The 12,671-nt window shown below is 38.2% G+C and overlaps 1 protein-coding gene across 5 annotated transcripts in view; it reads right to left on the bottom strand.

The window, feature by feature from the left end:
* The window catches only part of Frmpd4 (FERM and PDZ domain containing 4), a 604,920-nt gene that overhangs the window by 377,009 nt on the left and 215,240 nt on the right, over positions 1 to 12,671 (bottom strand). For 3 of the 5 annotated variants that reach the window (XM_051174867.1, XM_051174866.1, XM_051174871.1), the window contains exon 2: positions 1,416 to 1,507. The exons of the other annotated variants lie outside the window; for them this stretch is intronic. In XM_051174867.1, the coding sequence (XP_051030824.1) occupies positions 1,416 to 1,492 (77 nt within the window). In that variant the 5' untranslated portion in view covers positions 1,493 to 1,507. The remainder of the gene's footprint in view (positions 1 to 1,415; positions 1,508 to 12,671) is intronic. 5 annotated transcript variants of the gene reach the window in all.

Below are 12,671 nucleotides of genomic sequence, written 5' to 3' on the forward strand. Positions count from 1 at the left end.
AGAAAAACCTCATATCTTAGTCTGGCTTCAAACTAGCTATGTAGCTCAGGGTGGCCTTGAACTTCAAGTCTTTCTACCTCCACCACCCCAGTGCTAGAATTATGTGGTACTGAATATCAAACCCCAGGACTTCATGTATGTTGGACAAGCACTGTACCAACTGAAATACATGCCTAGAACTTTGATTTCCTATTCTTCATATATATCCTAGCTAGAGTCAACTAGAATCCATTGATGACCCCATCAAGGGCATTGTTACAGGTCATGATGCCTGAACTTGAATTTCTGATCTGTCCTGTGAAGTAGTAATTCATTGAACCTGCCTGGACCTAAATTCCTAATGTACAATGAACTCACAGAGACTGACAGCCTGTACATGGCCTGTATAGGTCTTCCCCAGATGGGGTTTTAGAGCTCAAAGAAGGAGGGGAGGGGAAACAAATCCCTCTTAAGGGTATAGGCTACACTCAGTAGTAGATGCAAAATAGAAATTGAACTCAGTAACATCTTTGGGAGTTCTTTGTCTCATAATGCTGTTGGGTACATTTTTTTTTTAACTTTACAAGTCATTGTGTATATATTATGGCTTCTAGTTTTTTGTCTTTATGGTATTCCTATGTGTCTGAGTATGTGTCCCTGCATTTATATGTGTTTCTTATCCCACCCCTTTTTTGACTTTTCTTGTTTGGCTGCTTTGTCATATTCCATTTGTTTCATTTCATTTTATTTTATTATTGCTTTTAGTTGCCTGTTTGTCTTCTAAAGAGAGACAGAAAAGGTGCACATCTCAGTAGGAGGGGAGGTGGGGGGAACTGGGAGGCATTAAGGGAGGGGAAACTGTAATCAGAATATACAGTGTCAAAAATTATTTTCAATAAAAGAAAAAATAAAATAGTACTCTTGTGTATGTGTGGTAGAGAGGAAGAACAAAAATAGAGAGGAGAGAGGAGGAGAGAGATACTATTGAAAAATAAGTGGCTTGGAATGTATTTCATGCATGTTGAAAAACTTAATGTTTTACTATACTGCAAGTTAATTATAAATATATAGATTTCCCAAAATCCAGAGGCTATATCACTTCTTTGGGAACTAATTGCTTTTTCTCTATTTATTTAGGCTTTTTTCTCGTTATATGATAAGGATAGAAAGCAATTCTGTGTGACCTTCCAGACTTAATCGTGAGGCTCTGTGGCATCCTTATTTTAATTTCAAAACCCATGAAAATATCAGAAAGGGGGTATGATTTAAAAGATCTGTGAATCAAGGCCTGCTTACTCCATTGTTGGGAAATGAGAGGATACAGGATAGTGTGTGGGAGAGTCATAAAAACCAACCAGCAAAAGCAAATGGAATAAAGAATGAAAAGCTTAAGAGTAAGAGTCAGAGAGAGTTCAAATCTTGGAGCTGTCACTTACCAGCTGTGTGACCTCATGCCACTGAACTGTGCCTCAGTTTCCTGAACTGTAAGTAGGGACACTAATGCCTGTCTCATTAAACAGCAGAGTGCCTGAAAAATAATAAATACTTAGTAAATGGTGTATGTTAATAACAATAACAGCAACAATAATAATAGCTTGGGAAAACAAACTTGACCTTTTGTCAGCATCATTCATCAAATTACCATCTACTTGCATTTGAGTAGAATCTGAAACCTTACAATAGAGAAAAAAATGCAAGGATCTTAGGACCACTTTTGTTTATGCTTCCTTCCCCTGTTTTCTTTCTTTCTGATCAATATTTTAGTTCATTTCCTAATTAGATACATTTATAAGATGTTGTTCCATAACTTGACAATGAAGCAAGTTGTTCAGAAAGACATGTCTTCATGAAGAACAGACCAGGCCACAGAAGAGAAGGCTGATAGAACTTTGCAATATCAGAGCCTCACATCAGGCTGTTTCACAGATGAAAACAAAAAATAACTTGAAAACAAAGTCTCATGTTGCCCATCTAAGCTGAGACTTACAGCCCTGAAGCTCTGGAAGAACTGTAGTGAGGTAAACAGCATGCACTAGCTGTTGTCATCTACAAAGTGTATATTGAGAACTGAGGAATCAGGTCACAAAGAAAAAAACCTAAAAATGTTTTGTGTTTGGGGCTCAAGTAGGTAAATGTTTAATGTTAAAGGATGAGTATCTGAGTTCAATTCCCAGAACCTGATTAAAGCTGGACATGGTAGCACACATCTGTAATCCCAGAGTCCCTATCGGGAAATGAGAGACAGAAGAATGCCTGGAATGTTGAAAGCCAGGTTAGGCTGCTGTACACAATGGGAAAGGACAAGGGACCCTCTCTCAAATAATCCAGAAAGTGAAGATTAATAAACTAAGCTGATCTGATCATTGGCCTCTATACATATGTTGTTGCACACTAATACCTAAACTCATACAAATGAGTAAATGCAACACTCATACACACATTCACACACAAATACACAAATATTCCAACACATCTGCACACATATAAAGATTTATAGCATTTAGTAATGTACCATAAGTTAAGAATTTTTGGGGGGCTGCATTCATTACCACCCCAAGGCACATAGAGCCTACAAGCTGTGGCTTGGCTATACCTGAAAATGATCTCTAATGCTAGAGGCAGCAAGTTGACAGTAAAAATTTCTACTCAACTTGTCCATGATGGCAATCTAACATAACTAGACTGGACAAGAAGGTTTAGAGTCCACTGAATTTCCATGTGAAAGTGAACATCAGAATCCTTACAGTGGCAAAAGAACGATAAGCCAAGACAGTATTAGCAAAGACATGTTTTTGAAAGCATAAAATGCAAACCATTCATAGAAGAGAGATTGTGTAGACCTTGTATTATGAGGATATAAGGTGGCTGGGAATATAGTTCAATAAGACAGCACTTGACTACTATAGGGGAGAACATAACTACTTCAATTCCCAGTGATTTTGGGGGTGGTATTATGAGGGTAGGAGATACTGGTCAGTTGTTGAGTTAATGAGATAAAAACTGTCACATATGAATCTCAGATAAAGCCTGCAGAGTTTCAAGAGACCCTTCAGAACAGAAATGGCTTCGTTTTTTTAGCCCCAGCTAGTCTATTAATGTCAAAATACAGACTTTATCTTCTTTGCCAAACACTTTCCTCCTCAAATGGAAACCAACATTCACTTCTCTTAGATGGCTTATTCCTCTCCTCTCGCCTAGAAATCCAGTTTCTATCTTTATTCTTTGCCAGCGTTTATAGACCTTTTGTTGTAACTAAAGGTACATATAAATAACATGGCATATCTAAAAACTTCTGAGTATTGAAATGTCATATGCTCTTTCACTTTAAAAAAGACAAACTTTGTGGGATGTTTGTCTGAAGCTAGTAACTTTCACAGCACACTCAACACTGTGTAAGCAATAAGCCTGTGTCATACACTGCGACATACTTGGAAATGTGGGAACTGAGTCTCAGGTTGCCACAAATGGAAAGCCTAATTAGGGAAACACATGAAGCACCAGAAATCTGCATTTGGTCAAGAAGAGTAATATCAAGGAAAGTTGGAACAAAATCTTGGAATGGAGAAAGGCAGAGACAGGGGGATTCAAGGGTGAGATCCTCCCATCTGATGGCAAAATCTGTCTTATAAGATGTGAATGCTGTTCCTGAGGATGATGTACAATATTGTTCTCTGGCCTCCAAATCATATGCATATACTCAAGTACTCACACACATATGATGACTGAAAACACATCACAAGGTGAGGGAAAAGTGAGAGGGAGAGAGGGAGAGAGTTGAGGAATGTTTGTTGTATAGTTAGAAGCAGACACCCATGATACAATAGCAGAAAAGCAACAAAACCATCAAGAACTACTTTACCAACTATCTTTATTGAATTTCATTCTTCAAGCCCACAGAGCTGCTGCTCACCTAATAGGAGTTGAGGTTATAGATGGCTGTTGAAAAGTGTTTGTGTAGTCATTAAGCTCAAAAACAAATTTGGTCATGACAGCTTCTTTACATTGTGTGATCCTCATAGTTCAAGATAGTGGGTTTGATTTTCCTTAAATCCATATTCTAAACAAATTCCTATAAAACATTCACTTAAAATAATGAGTAACACATTCCTAGAATTTATGTATTCTTTATAAATCTAGCTGCATTTTTCCTAGGAAGGTACATGTGATTTCCCTCTGGATTCTTGACTGACAACTCCATATTGCCTAATATTGCTGGATAATGGCAGTGATGATAATTTTAATTTTGATGTTTTTTTGCAGTTGGAAAGATATTTAGCTAATAGATGAATATTAACAGAAAAGTCTTTTAATGAATACTTGCCTACAAAATGATCATCTTTAATTTTAGAATGAATCATGAGGCAAGAATTGCAAATTATATGGATTTAATGATAATATTCATTTATTTGTGCTTTAATTGCTCTGATAGCTTCCTTGTTGGTCAAAGTGTGCACAGTTTCAATGCTTTGGTGTATTCTGCACACGCTGATCTCTTACAACCCTGTCATCTCTATGGTACCCACTTTTCCTCCCCTCTGTGACTGTTAATATTGAAAAGATCTACAATCATCTATGAGATAAACCTCTATATGTGTCTGTGAGTGATTTTGTACATTACGTTAACTGAAGTAAGAAGTCCTGTCCCAAATTGGAGTGACACCATTTCATGGGCTGGGAAACTCCACTACAGCAAAAGGGAAAGAGGAATCGACATTCATTTATCTTTGCTTCCTGACTGTGATCAGCTGCCTTAATTCCCCATGGCTAGCACTTCCCCACTATCATACATTGTATTCCCTAATACTATAAGCCAAAGTTAATCCTACATTCTTTAAGTTCCTTCCATCTTGGGACAGGCACAACGATGAGAAAACTAATGAACACACACACACACACACACCATGTTTTAGCATTCAGTTCCATGCTAACCCCACTAGCATTCATACTTCCCATCACTTCAAAGTCACTGACTGCTCTTCTCCCATCTTATTCATCCTTTAAGTTAAATACACTACTATGTCCTACCAAAAACTTGAAACAGTCATAGCTCCATTGCTCACCCTTTTGAACCCCCCTTTCTGTCTCTGGTGTACAAAAAGCTTGGCTTTGAACTTGAACATTTTTCTCTACCAGCTGTGTGACCTTTCAGGCTCAGCATGGGATTAGTTTGTTCATCTAAATCCAAAACATTGTCAGTTCTCAAAAGACCATCAGAGTTGGTATAGGGAAAGAGACTTTGGCCTTTTCTTCTGAGATCAGTCTGCTATTGCAAAATATTACAGTTCTCTGCACAGTGTCTGTATTTTGACTGGAGGGGCTCCATTTAAGAATCAGCCATGTTTCAGTACCTCTCTGGCACAACTTTCAGGAAAGATATATTCTCTTAACCCTAGTTGGCAAATTCTTCCCATTCCTGGGAGAATGGCCTGGACAGCAAAGACAGGATTCAACTCTCTGAATCCTAAACTTCATTATTCCTTGACAGGCCCCAAAGATATATAATTCTCCAAGCACAGGGTGGATGAGCGTTGGCAAGGCGACTGTTGTTGCTAATATTCAAGCCACCACTAGCAGGGACAACAACTTCTATGTAAAAAGAATTTTTTTTCTGATAACTTTCCTACTGACATTTGGACTCTGAAATGAATCATGTACTTCACTGGTCAGTGTAGAAGGAAATGAAACAAGATGGAATGTATTATTACAGTCTTTGAATTTGAAAATGTCCTTGACTCTGACTGAAATTGAGATGAGCCATGATCTTGATCTCTGCCATATTTTTCCGTATGATACAGAAAAGAATCTTAGAGACAACAAACAATGTTTCTGCAAACTAGATCAAGGGAGAATAAAACTTTTCCATTTGGAACCCCAACAAAGCAAAGGCAACTGTGTCAAGGTGCACATTTAAGCAAGTGCACTGGATCCTCTGAATACAAATAGCTATTGGCTTTGTGCCAATTAGATCTGCAACACGGTATGTACTCACTCATACATGGATTTAGACATAGAGCAAAGGATTGCCAACCTAAAAGTCACACTGCCAGAAAAGCTAGGAAACAAGGAGGACATTAGCGAGACATGCACGATCACCTGGAGAAGGGGAAAGGCACACGATCTCTCAAGAAAATTGGGAGCACAGAGAGAGGGGAGAGGCAGTTAGGAGAAAGAGAATGGGAGAGGAGGAGGTGGGAGGTGGACATGAGGGAGCAGGAAGATTGAGACAGAGAAAGAATAGAGAAGAGCAAGAAAAGAGATACCATAATAGAGGGAGCTATTATAGATTTAAGCAGAAATCTGCCACTAGGGAAATGCCCAGAGATCTACAAGGATGAACCCAACTAACAATCTAAGCAATAATGCCCTTCTATAATAATGAGATTGACGGCTACCTTATATGCTCTCCTAGAACTTTAATCTAGTAGCTGATGGAAGAAGAAACAGACACCCACAGCTAAAGACTAGCTGAACTCCTGGAATCTAGTTGCAGAGAGGCAGGAGTGATGAGCAAAGGGGTCAAGACCAGGCTGGAGAAACACACAAAATCAGCTGACCTGAAGAAGGGGGAGCTCACGTACCCTAGTCTGATAGCTGGGAAAACAGCATGGGAACAACTCAGATCCCCTGAATGTGGGTGTCAGTTAGGAGAACTGGATAGTTTATGGGGCCTCTAATAGTGAATTGTTGTTTATCCCTAGCATATGAATGGAGTTTAGGAGCCCATCCCACACAGAGGGATACTTTCTCAGCCTAGACACATGGGGGAGGGCCTACGTCTTGCCACAGATGGCATGACAGTCTTTGAAGACTCCCCATGGAAGGCCTCATCTTCTCTGGGAAGCAGAAAGGTGATGGGCTGGAGTTTGGTGGGGTGATAGGGAGGGTGGGAGGGTGAGGAAATTGGGATTGACATGTAAAACACCCTTGTTTCAAATTTAAATAAGAAAAGAAAAAGAAAAACAAACAAAATAAATAAATGAATGCAATCTGTGATGGTGTAGAATTAGCACTCAGCACAACACAATAGAGAAAGTGAGAAAAAGAGGGCATGAATGAATGCTCTTAAGTAGCTAGAATCTGTACCTTCACACTCTGGTAGAACAGGATTTTGAATGCTAACCAAAGGGTCTTTGTGGGGAATAGAATAGACTTGGAAACCACACCCACAAAACTATGATCCCCTCTGATCTCAGTAACTGGGAAAGGTTGGGCATGGCAAGTACTTGGATTGGAGGGCAGATGGGGGATGTAAGAGGGCAGAGACTTATGTTTGTCACTGTTTAAGTTGGTGATGAAATGATATGTTATAGTAAAACAAATCATAGTACATGACAAAACCACCTTTTTGTCCAGCAAGATAACTCAAAAGGTCAAAGCACTTGCTGACAAGTCTAATGACCTGAGTTCAATGTCTGGGACCTACAAGTTGTACTAACACACACACACACACACACACATACACACAAGCACACACACATAAAGAAATGTAATATTTGTTTAGATATAGCTTTATAAAACTTTGAGAACTCTAAGAAGGCAGCATACCCTAAATGAACTCCAAATCCACATGTAGTGCTTGCTGCACAAAAGCAGAACCAACTCCTTGGATGGGTTGTGTAAATGAAGCAGGTGTAGAACTTGGTGAATTCCAAAAAATTCCTTGACCGCAATAAAGCACCTATACATCTGAGTAATGTCTTTGTGTCTCTTTCACTTCATAGGCTGTAAACTCCTTGAGAGCAGATGTAACATATCTAGCCCCACAATACAGCTAGAACATAACAAGTGCACAATAAATGCCTGTAACATTGTATTTCAAGAATTAGAACCCTTACTTAATACACACAAGAACCCAAACATTTTTGCAGCTACCTATATACATAAAAGATTCTCTTATTAACTCTTTAATAAGAGTACTGGAGATACAATTTTCATGTATACAGAGAAAGACTCAAGTTAGAACATGGAGAAATGCATCCCAAGAATACATGTTTTGTATAAAGTACATACGGAATATGTTTGCATAACATCAGGTACTTGCTTTGTACTTAGAACACTACCAATATTAAGGACCACTGCACCATCACTGAAATAATCAAGTATTGAACAATTATTTCTGGCCCCAAATACATGGCCTGGTTTTCACATTAATCTGAGATAAATAGGGAAGGAGAGCTGTAGGCAATTCCATTTGCATGCAGATTCAATAACTAGGTTGACATTACATAGCTCATATATTTATACTCTTTTAATGCAGACTTAGTCTCTCCCTGAAATAAAAACATGGGACCAAAAATAAGGATATTGTCAACCATACTTTACACTGAGAGATGGTAATGATGCCACAATGACACTATATGATTTAAAGCCCTATGGTATTTTCTACAATTTCTCCTAAGAGTATATGATTTATTACAGACTCTATTATATGTGTATACACACGAGGTGTATTCTCATGGGAGCAGATAATCACAAAACCTCAGACCGGTTGTATCTTATATATCAGAAAAGTCTCTCCATTATTTAATGATCTTAGAAAACATATCTATCAGCTCTATATTCCTAAAGATTTATTTTTATTTTATGTGTTTGCATATAGGTACTTCTACCATGTATGTGCCTGATATCTACGGAGGCCAGAAAAACTTGTCCATTTAACTGTTACTGGAGTTAAGGATGACTGTGAGATACCATGTGAGTGGTGGACACTTAGTCAGAGTTCTCTGAAAGAAAAGGAAGTGCTGTTAACACTGAACCATGTTTCCAATATCCATACCTACTTTCAGGAAAGTGGGTATCACAATGGTTTCCTGCCAAAAACCATTTAGATTTGTAGATAACCACCATGTTCAAACTTTCTATGCCTAAATTTGTTTCCTCTAGCCAGATACCCATATCAAAGATTTCTGGATCTTAATTAAATTTCACCCCAAATGAGCTTCTTCTGATTAGCTCTTTCAGTTGTTCAAAGAAGGACGATGATTCTTGTCTTTATTCTAGGAAGTTATGGTGACAAGTCTACTCACAGAGTAAACATGCATCAGAGTAAACATGGATTTGGCAGAATGAATACTGAGCAACAAGGTTAAGATAGCTTGGATTTAATTCTCACAAAGTTATGCTTATCATTGAAACATTTCTCTCTTTTTTTCTGATAATTTGGGTAGATAAAAATTCATTTTGTTAACATGATTATCTGTAAAATGACCTTTTTTTCATTTGGCACACTGGTACTAGTCTTTAATTCTAGTACTTAGGAAGCAGTGACAAGTAGGTTGTAGGCAAGTTTGGTCCACATAGTAAGTTCAAGTTCAGGCTGAACTACACAGTGAGATCCTGTGCCTGTGTCTAAGAAAGAAAAATAAATAAAAGTTATGGGGCTTTGGAGATGATTCAGCAGTTAAGAACTCTAACCATGTTCCCAGAGGACCCAGGTCCTAGCTCACAGTCACCTGTACCTCCAGTTTCAGGGGATTTGATCCCCTTTTCTAGGGGATCAGACACAGCCATTGTACACAGAAGGTACATGTGGACAAAACACCCAAATACATTAAACAAACAAAAACAACAAAACATATTGTCTTTTCTCATAATAAAATACAACTGCATTTTATACTTAGGTTGAATTCAGTTAATTTTTATATAGAGCACACTTCTGGAACTCAAAGCCCCAGACAGAAACATATGCTAGTAGTTCTCTCCTTATGAAACATTTGAAATGGAGAATGCTCAATGCACCGCAGGTAATGAATCATACATGCCTGCAAAATTTCAAGTACATAATTGCCTGTCCATAATAATTGTTGAAAATCAGCCAATTTTTGGAGTTTGTACATATGGCTCATAAAATGTTGTCACTTCTTTCTGTGATTCATAGGCTTTATTTCAATGTTAAAGCAAACAGATGTTTATCTTTAAGTGGAGTAGAAAATACAATGCTTTTAAAACTTTTGGTACATTCATTATGGTTAAAAATGGCACACATCTGTGGTTAGGAAAAATATACTCTGGTTCCTCAGTCCTATGGGAAACCACAAATTAGGGGTTGACAAGTTTCAGGTACTTAAAATGTCTGACAACATTGCCATTCCATATAAAATAGGGAACTTAATCAGGATTGTATTTACTCTGTCCATATGTCACTTTTAAGCTGCAAGGGCACCTTGCTTTGTGAGGCAGTGCTTTAAGAGTAAACTCATCAAGAAAAACTAAACATAAAAAGGTCCAATTAATGGCTTTTATTTTTATCTATAAATGGAAAATTGTGTTGCTAAGCAATTTTAAAATTCTATTTTTAAGAACTGCCAGGGAAAAAGTGCTTTCAGTATTCTCACTTAACATGAGACTAAGATTTTAAATTTTATCATTAATTCCAATTCAAGTTTTGTGAAAATAGAGGAACTACAATCTACCTGTTTCCTTAAAGGGAATTAATATGGATAAAAACATGAGAGTGAGTTAGCCATGTATTTAGGAAGTATTCACATTCCATATATCTACTGTATACCCAGTGAGCAGACTTGATGAATACACATATTTCTTTAGATTTATTAGGTATAGTTCCTAAGGCCTGGCTGTTTGAAATCCAGGAATATTAAATTGACAGACAAAATGTTCTTTCAGTCATCAAATTTTTAAATTCTTGTCTTTTTAGAACTTTTTAAATTTTTTAAACTTTTATTTTACATATACATGTGTTTTACCTACATGTATGTATGTGCCCATATACCTGTTTAGTGCTCAGGGCATCAGAACGGGCCTTCCCCTTTACTCAGATTAGTGAATATCCTAATTGTCATCATAGACCCTACATCTTGTAAATGATGGGAACAGATGCAGTGACCCACAGCCAAGCCCTGGGCTGAGCTCCTGGAGTTCAGCTGAAGAGAGGGAGGAGATATCCTATGAATAAGGGAGGTCAAGAGTATGATGGGGAAAACCACAGAGATAGCTAACCTGAGCTAGTGGGAGTTCACAGACTATGGACTGACAGGTGGGGAACCTGCATGGGACTGAACTAGACCCTCTGAATGTGGATGACAGTTACAGGGCTTTATCTGTAGTGGGGGTCCCTGGTAGTAGTACCAGGACATAGCCCAGGTGCATGAACTGGCTTTTTGGATGCCATTCCCCATGTTGCGATACCTTGTTCAGCCTTGATACAGGGGTAGGGGCTTAGTTCTGCCTCAATTTAGTATTCTACAATTTTTTGACTCCCCCGAGGAAGGCCTTCCCCACTCTAAGGAGGGAATGGGGAGTGGTAGAGGTGGAGGTGGGCAGGGTAGTTTTAGGGAAGGGATGGGGAACTGGGGTTGATATGTAAAATGAAAAATAATTTTTTAATATAATCAAAAATGTTCTTTCTTTTTCTTTTGAAAGAACAGATTGCACTATGTAGCTGAGCTGGACTTGAAATCATGATCCTCCTGCTTCAGCTTCCTGAAGGTTGTGAGTCAGGTGTGTAACATCATGCCTGGAAAACCACTAGAGATATTAAAAATATATTAATGCTTTGTGAAAAGACTAAATTAGATGGATGTCATTGTTGCTTTGAATGAAAGCAACTTTATATATTAAAAGCTTGTATTATCACTGTGACCAAATGAATACCTGAAAAGATACAACTTGAGTGACAATTTCTTTCAGCTCACATTTGAGAAGATATAGTCCATGGTGGGGAAGGCATAGTAAAGTTCAGGATGGCAGGAATACAGATTTGGTACTCCTCATATCTCAAAGGCCAAGAAAAAAAAAGGGGGGGGGTACTTGGGCAACAAATAAGGCTACATTAAAACTGCAAAGGACAGATAACCAGTGGCCTCTGCCTCTACCTAGGACTCATCTAAAGATTAAAGGTTGACTTCATTAGCACTTCATTAGATGAGGATTCAGTGTTGAAATACATGGTCCCAAGAGAGATATTTCATATTCAAAACACCACACTTTGCATGTAAGGGTGATTCAGATAGAAATGTATTCCTATGTTCATAGCCTTACCAGATTTGCTCTGAGAATGGTACCCTCTTTAGTGTCTAGACAATCTCTGCACTCGACTACAATTATTATGTTCTTAAATGTGTCTCTGGTGGTATTCTGCTGAGGCTAGTTTAATAACTTACAGTGTTGTATCATCTCAAGAGCAAAGTGAACAAGAGTGTCTTGTGTTTGTTTGCAAATCTCCCAAAGCAGGCATGGTGGGGTATGCCTGTAGGAATTCTAGTCCAGCCTGTGCCATGGAATTATACCAGGTATCAAAAAGAAAAATAACAAAAGCAAAATAAATGAAAGAATCCTGAAAGATTTGCTCTTTAGCCCTTATAAACACTTGAATTTAATTTTTGTCAGCTCAGGGAACAATAAACTAATGCTCAGGAGTTCCAACCAATTTCCCTAACTTACAAATAAAGTTTTATTGGACTACATATATGCTCACTGACATACCTCTTGCCTATGGCTTCCTATGGCTGCATGGGTAGCAGAACCAATGGCAGATCAGAGAGATTGTAAGGCTCTGGAAGCCATAAATAATTCCTTACTGCCTGTCATTTAAAAACAAAGAAGTAGCACTCCCTGTCACTGAATCAGAGTTCTCTTAGATATTGGGTTGCCTCCACAAGGAATATACACACTTCCACTCAGGATCCAACACCTATGGGTGAAAGAATTGAAAACACCAGCAGTAGGAGCCTACA

Source organism: Phodopus roborovskii, unplaced genomic scaffold (genome assembly GCF_943737965.1).
Source record: "Phodopus roborovskii unplaced genomic scaffold, PHOROB, whole genome shotgun sequence".
Classification (NCBI taxonomy): Eukaryota; Metazoa; Chordata; class Mammalia; order Rodentia; family Cricetidae; genus Phodopus; species Phodopus roborovskii.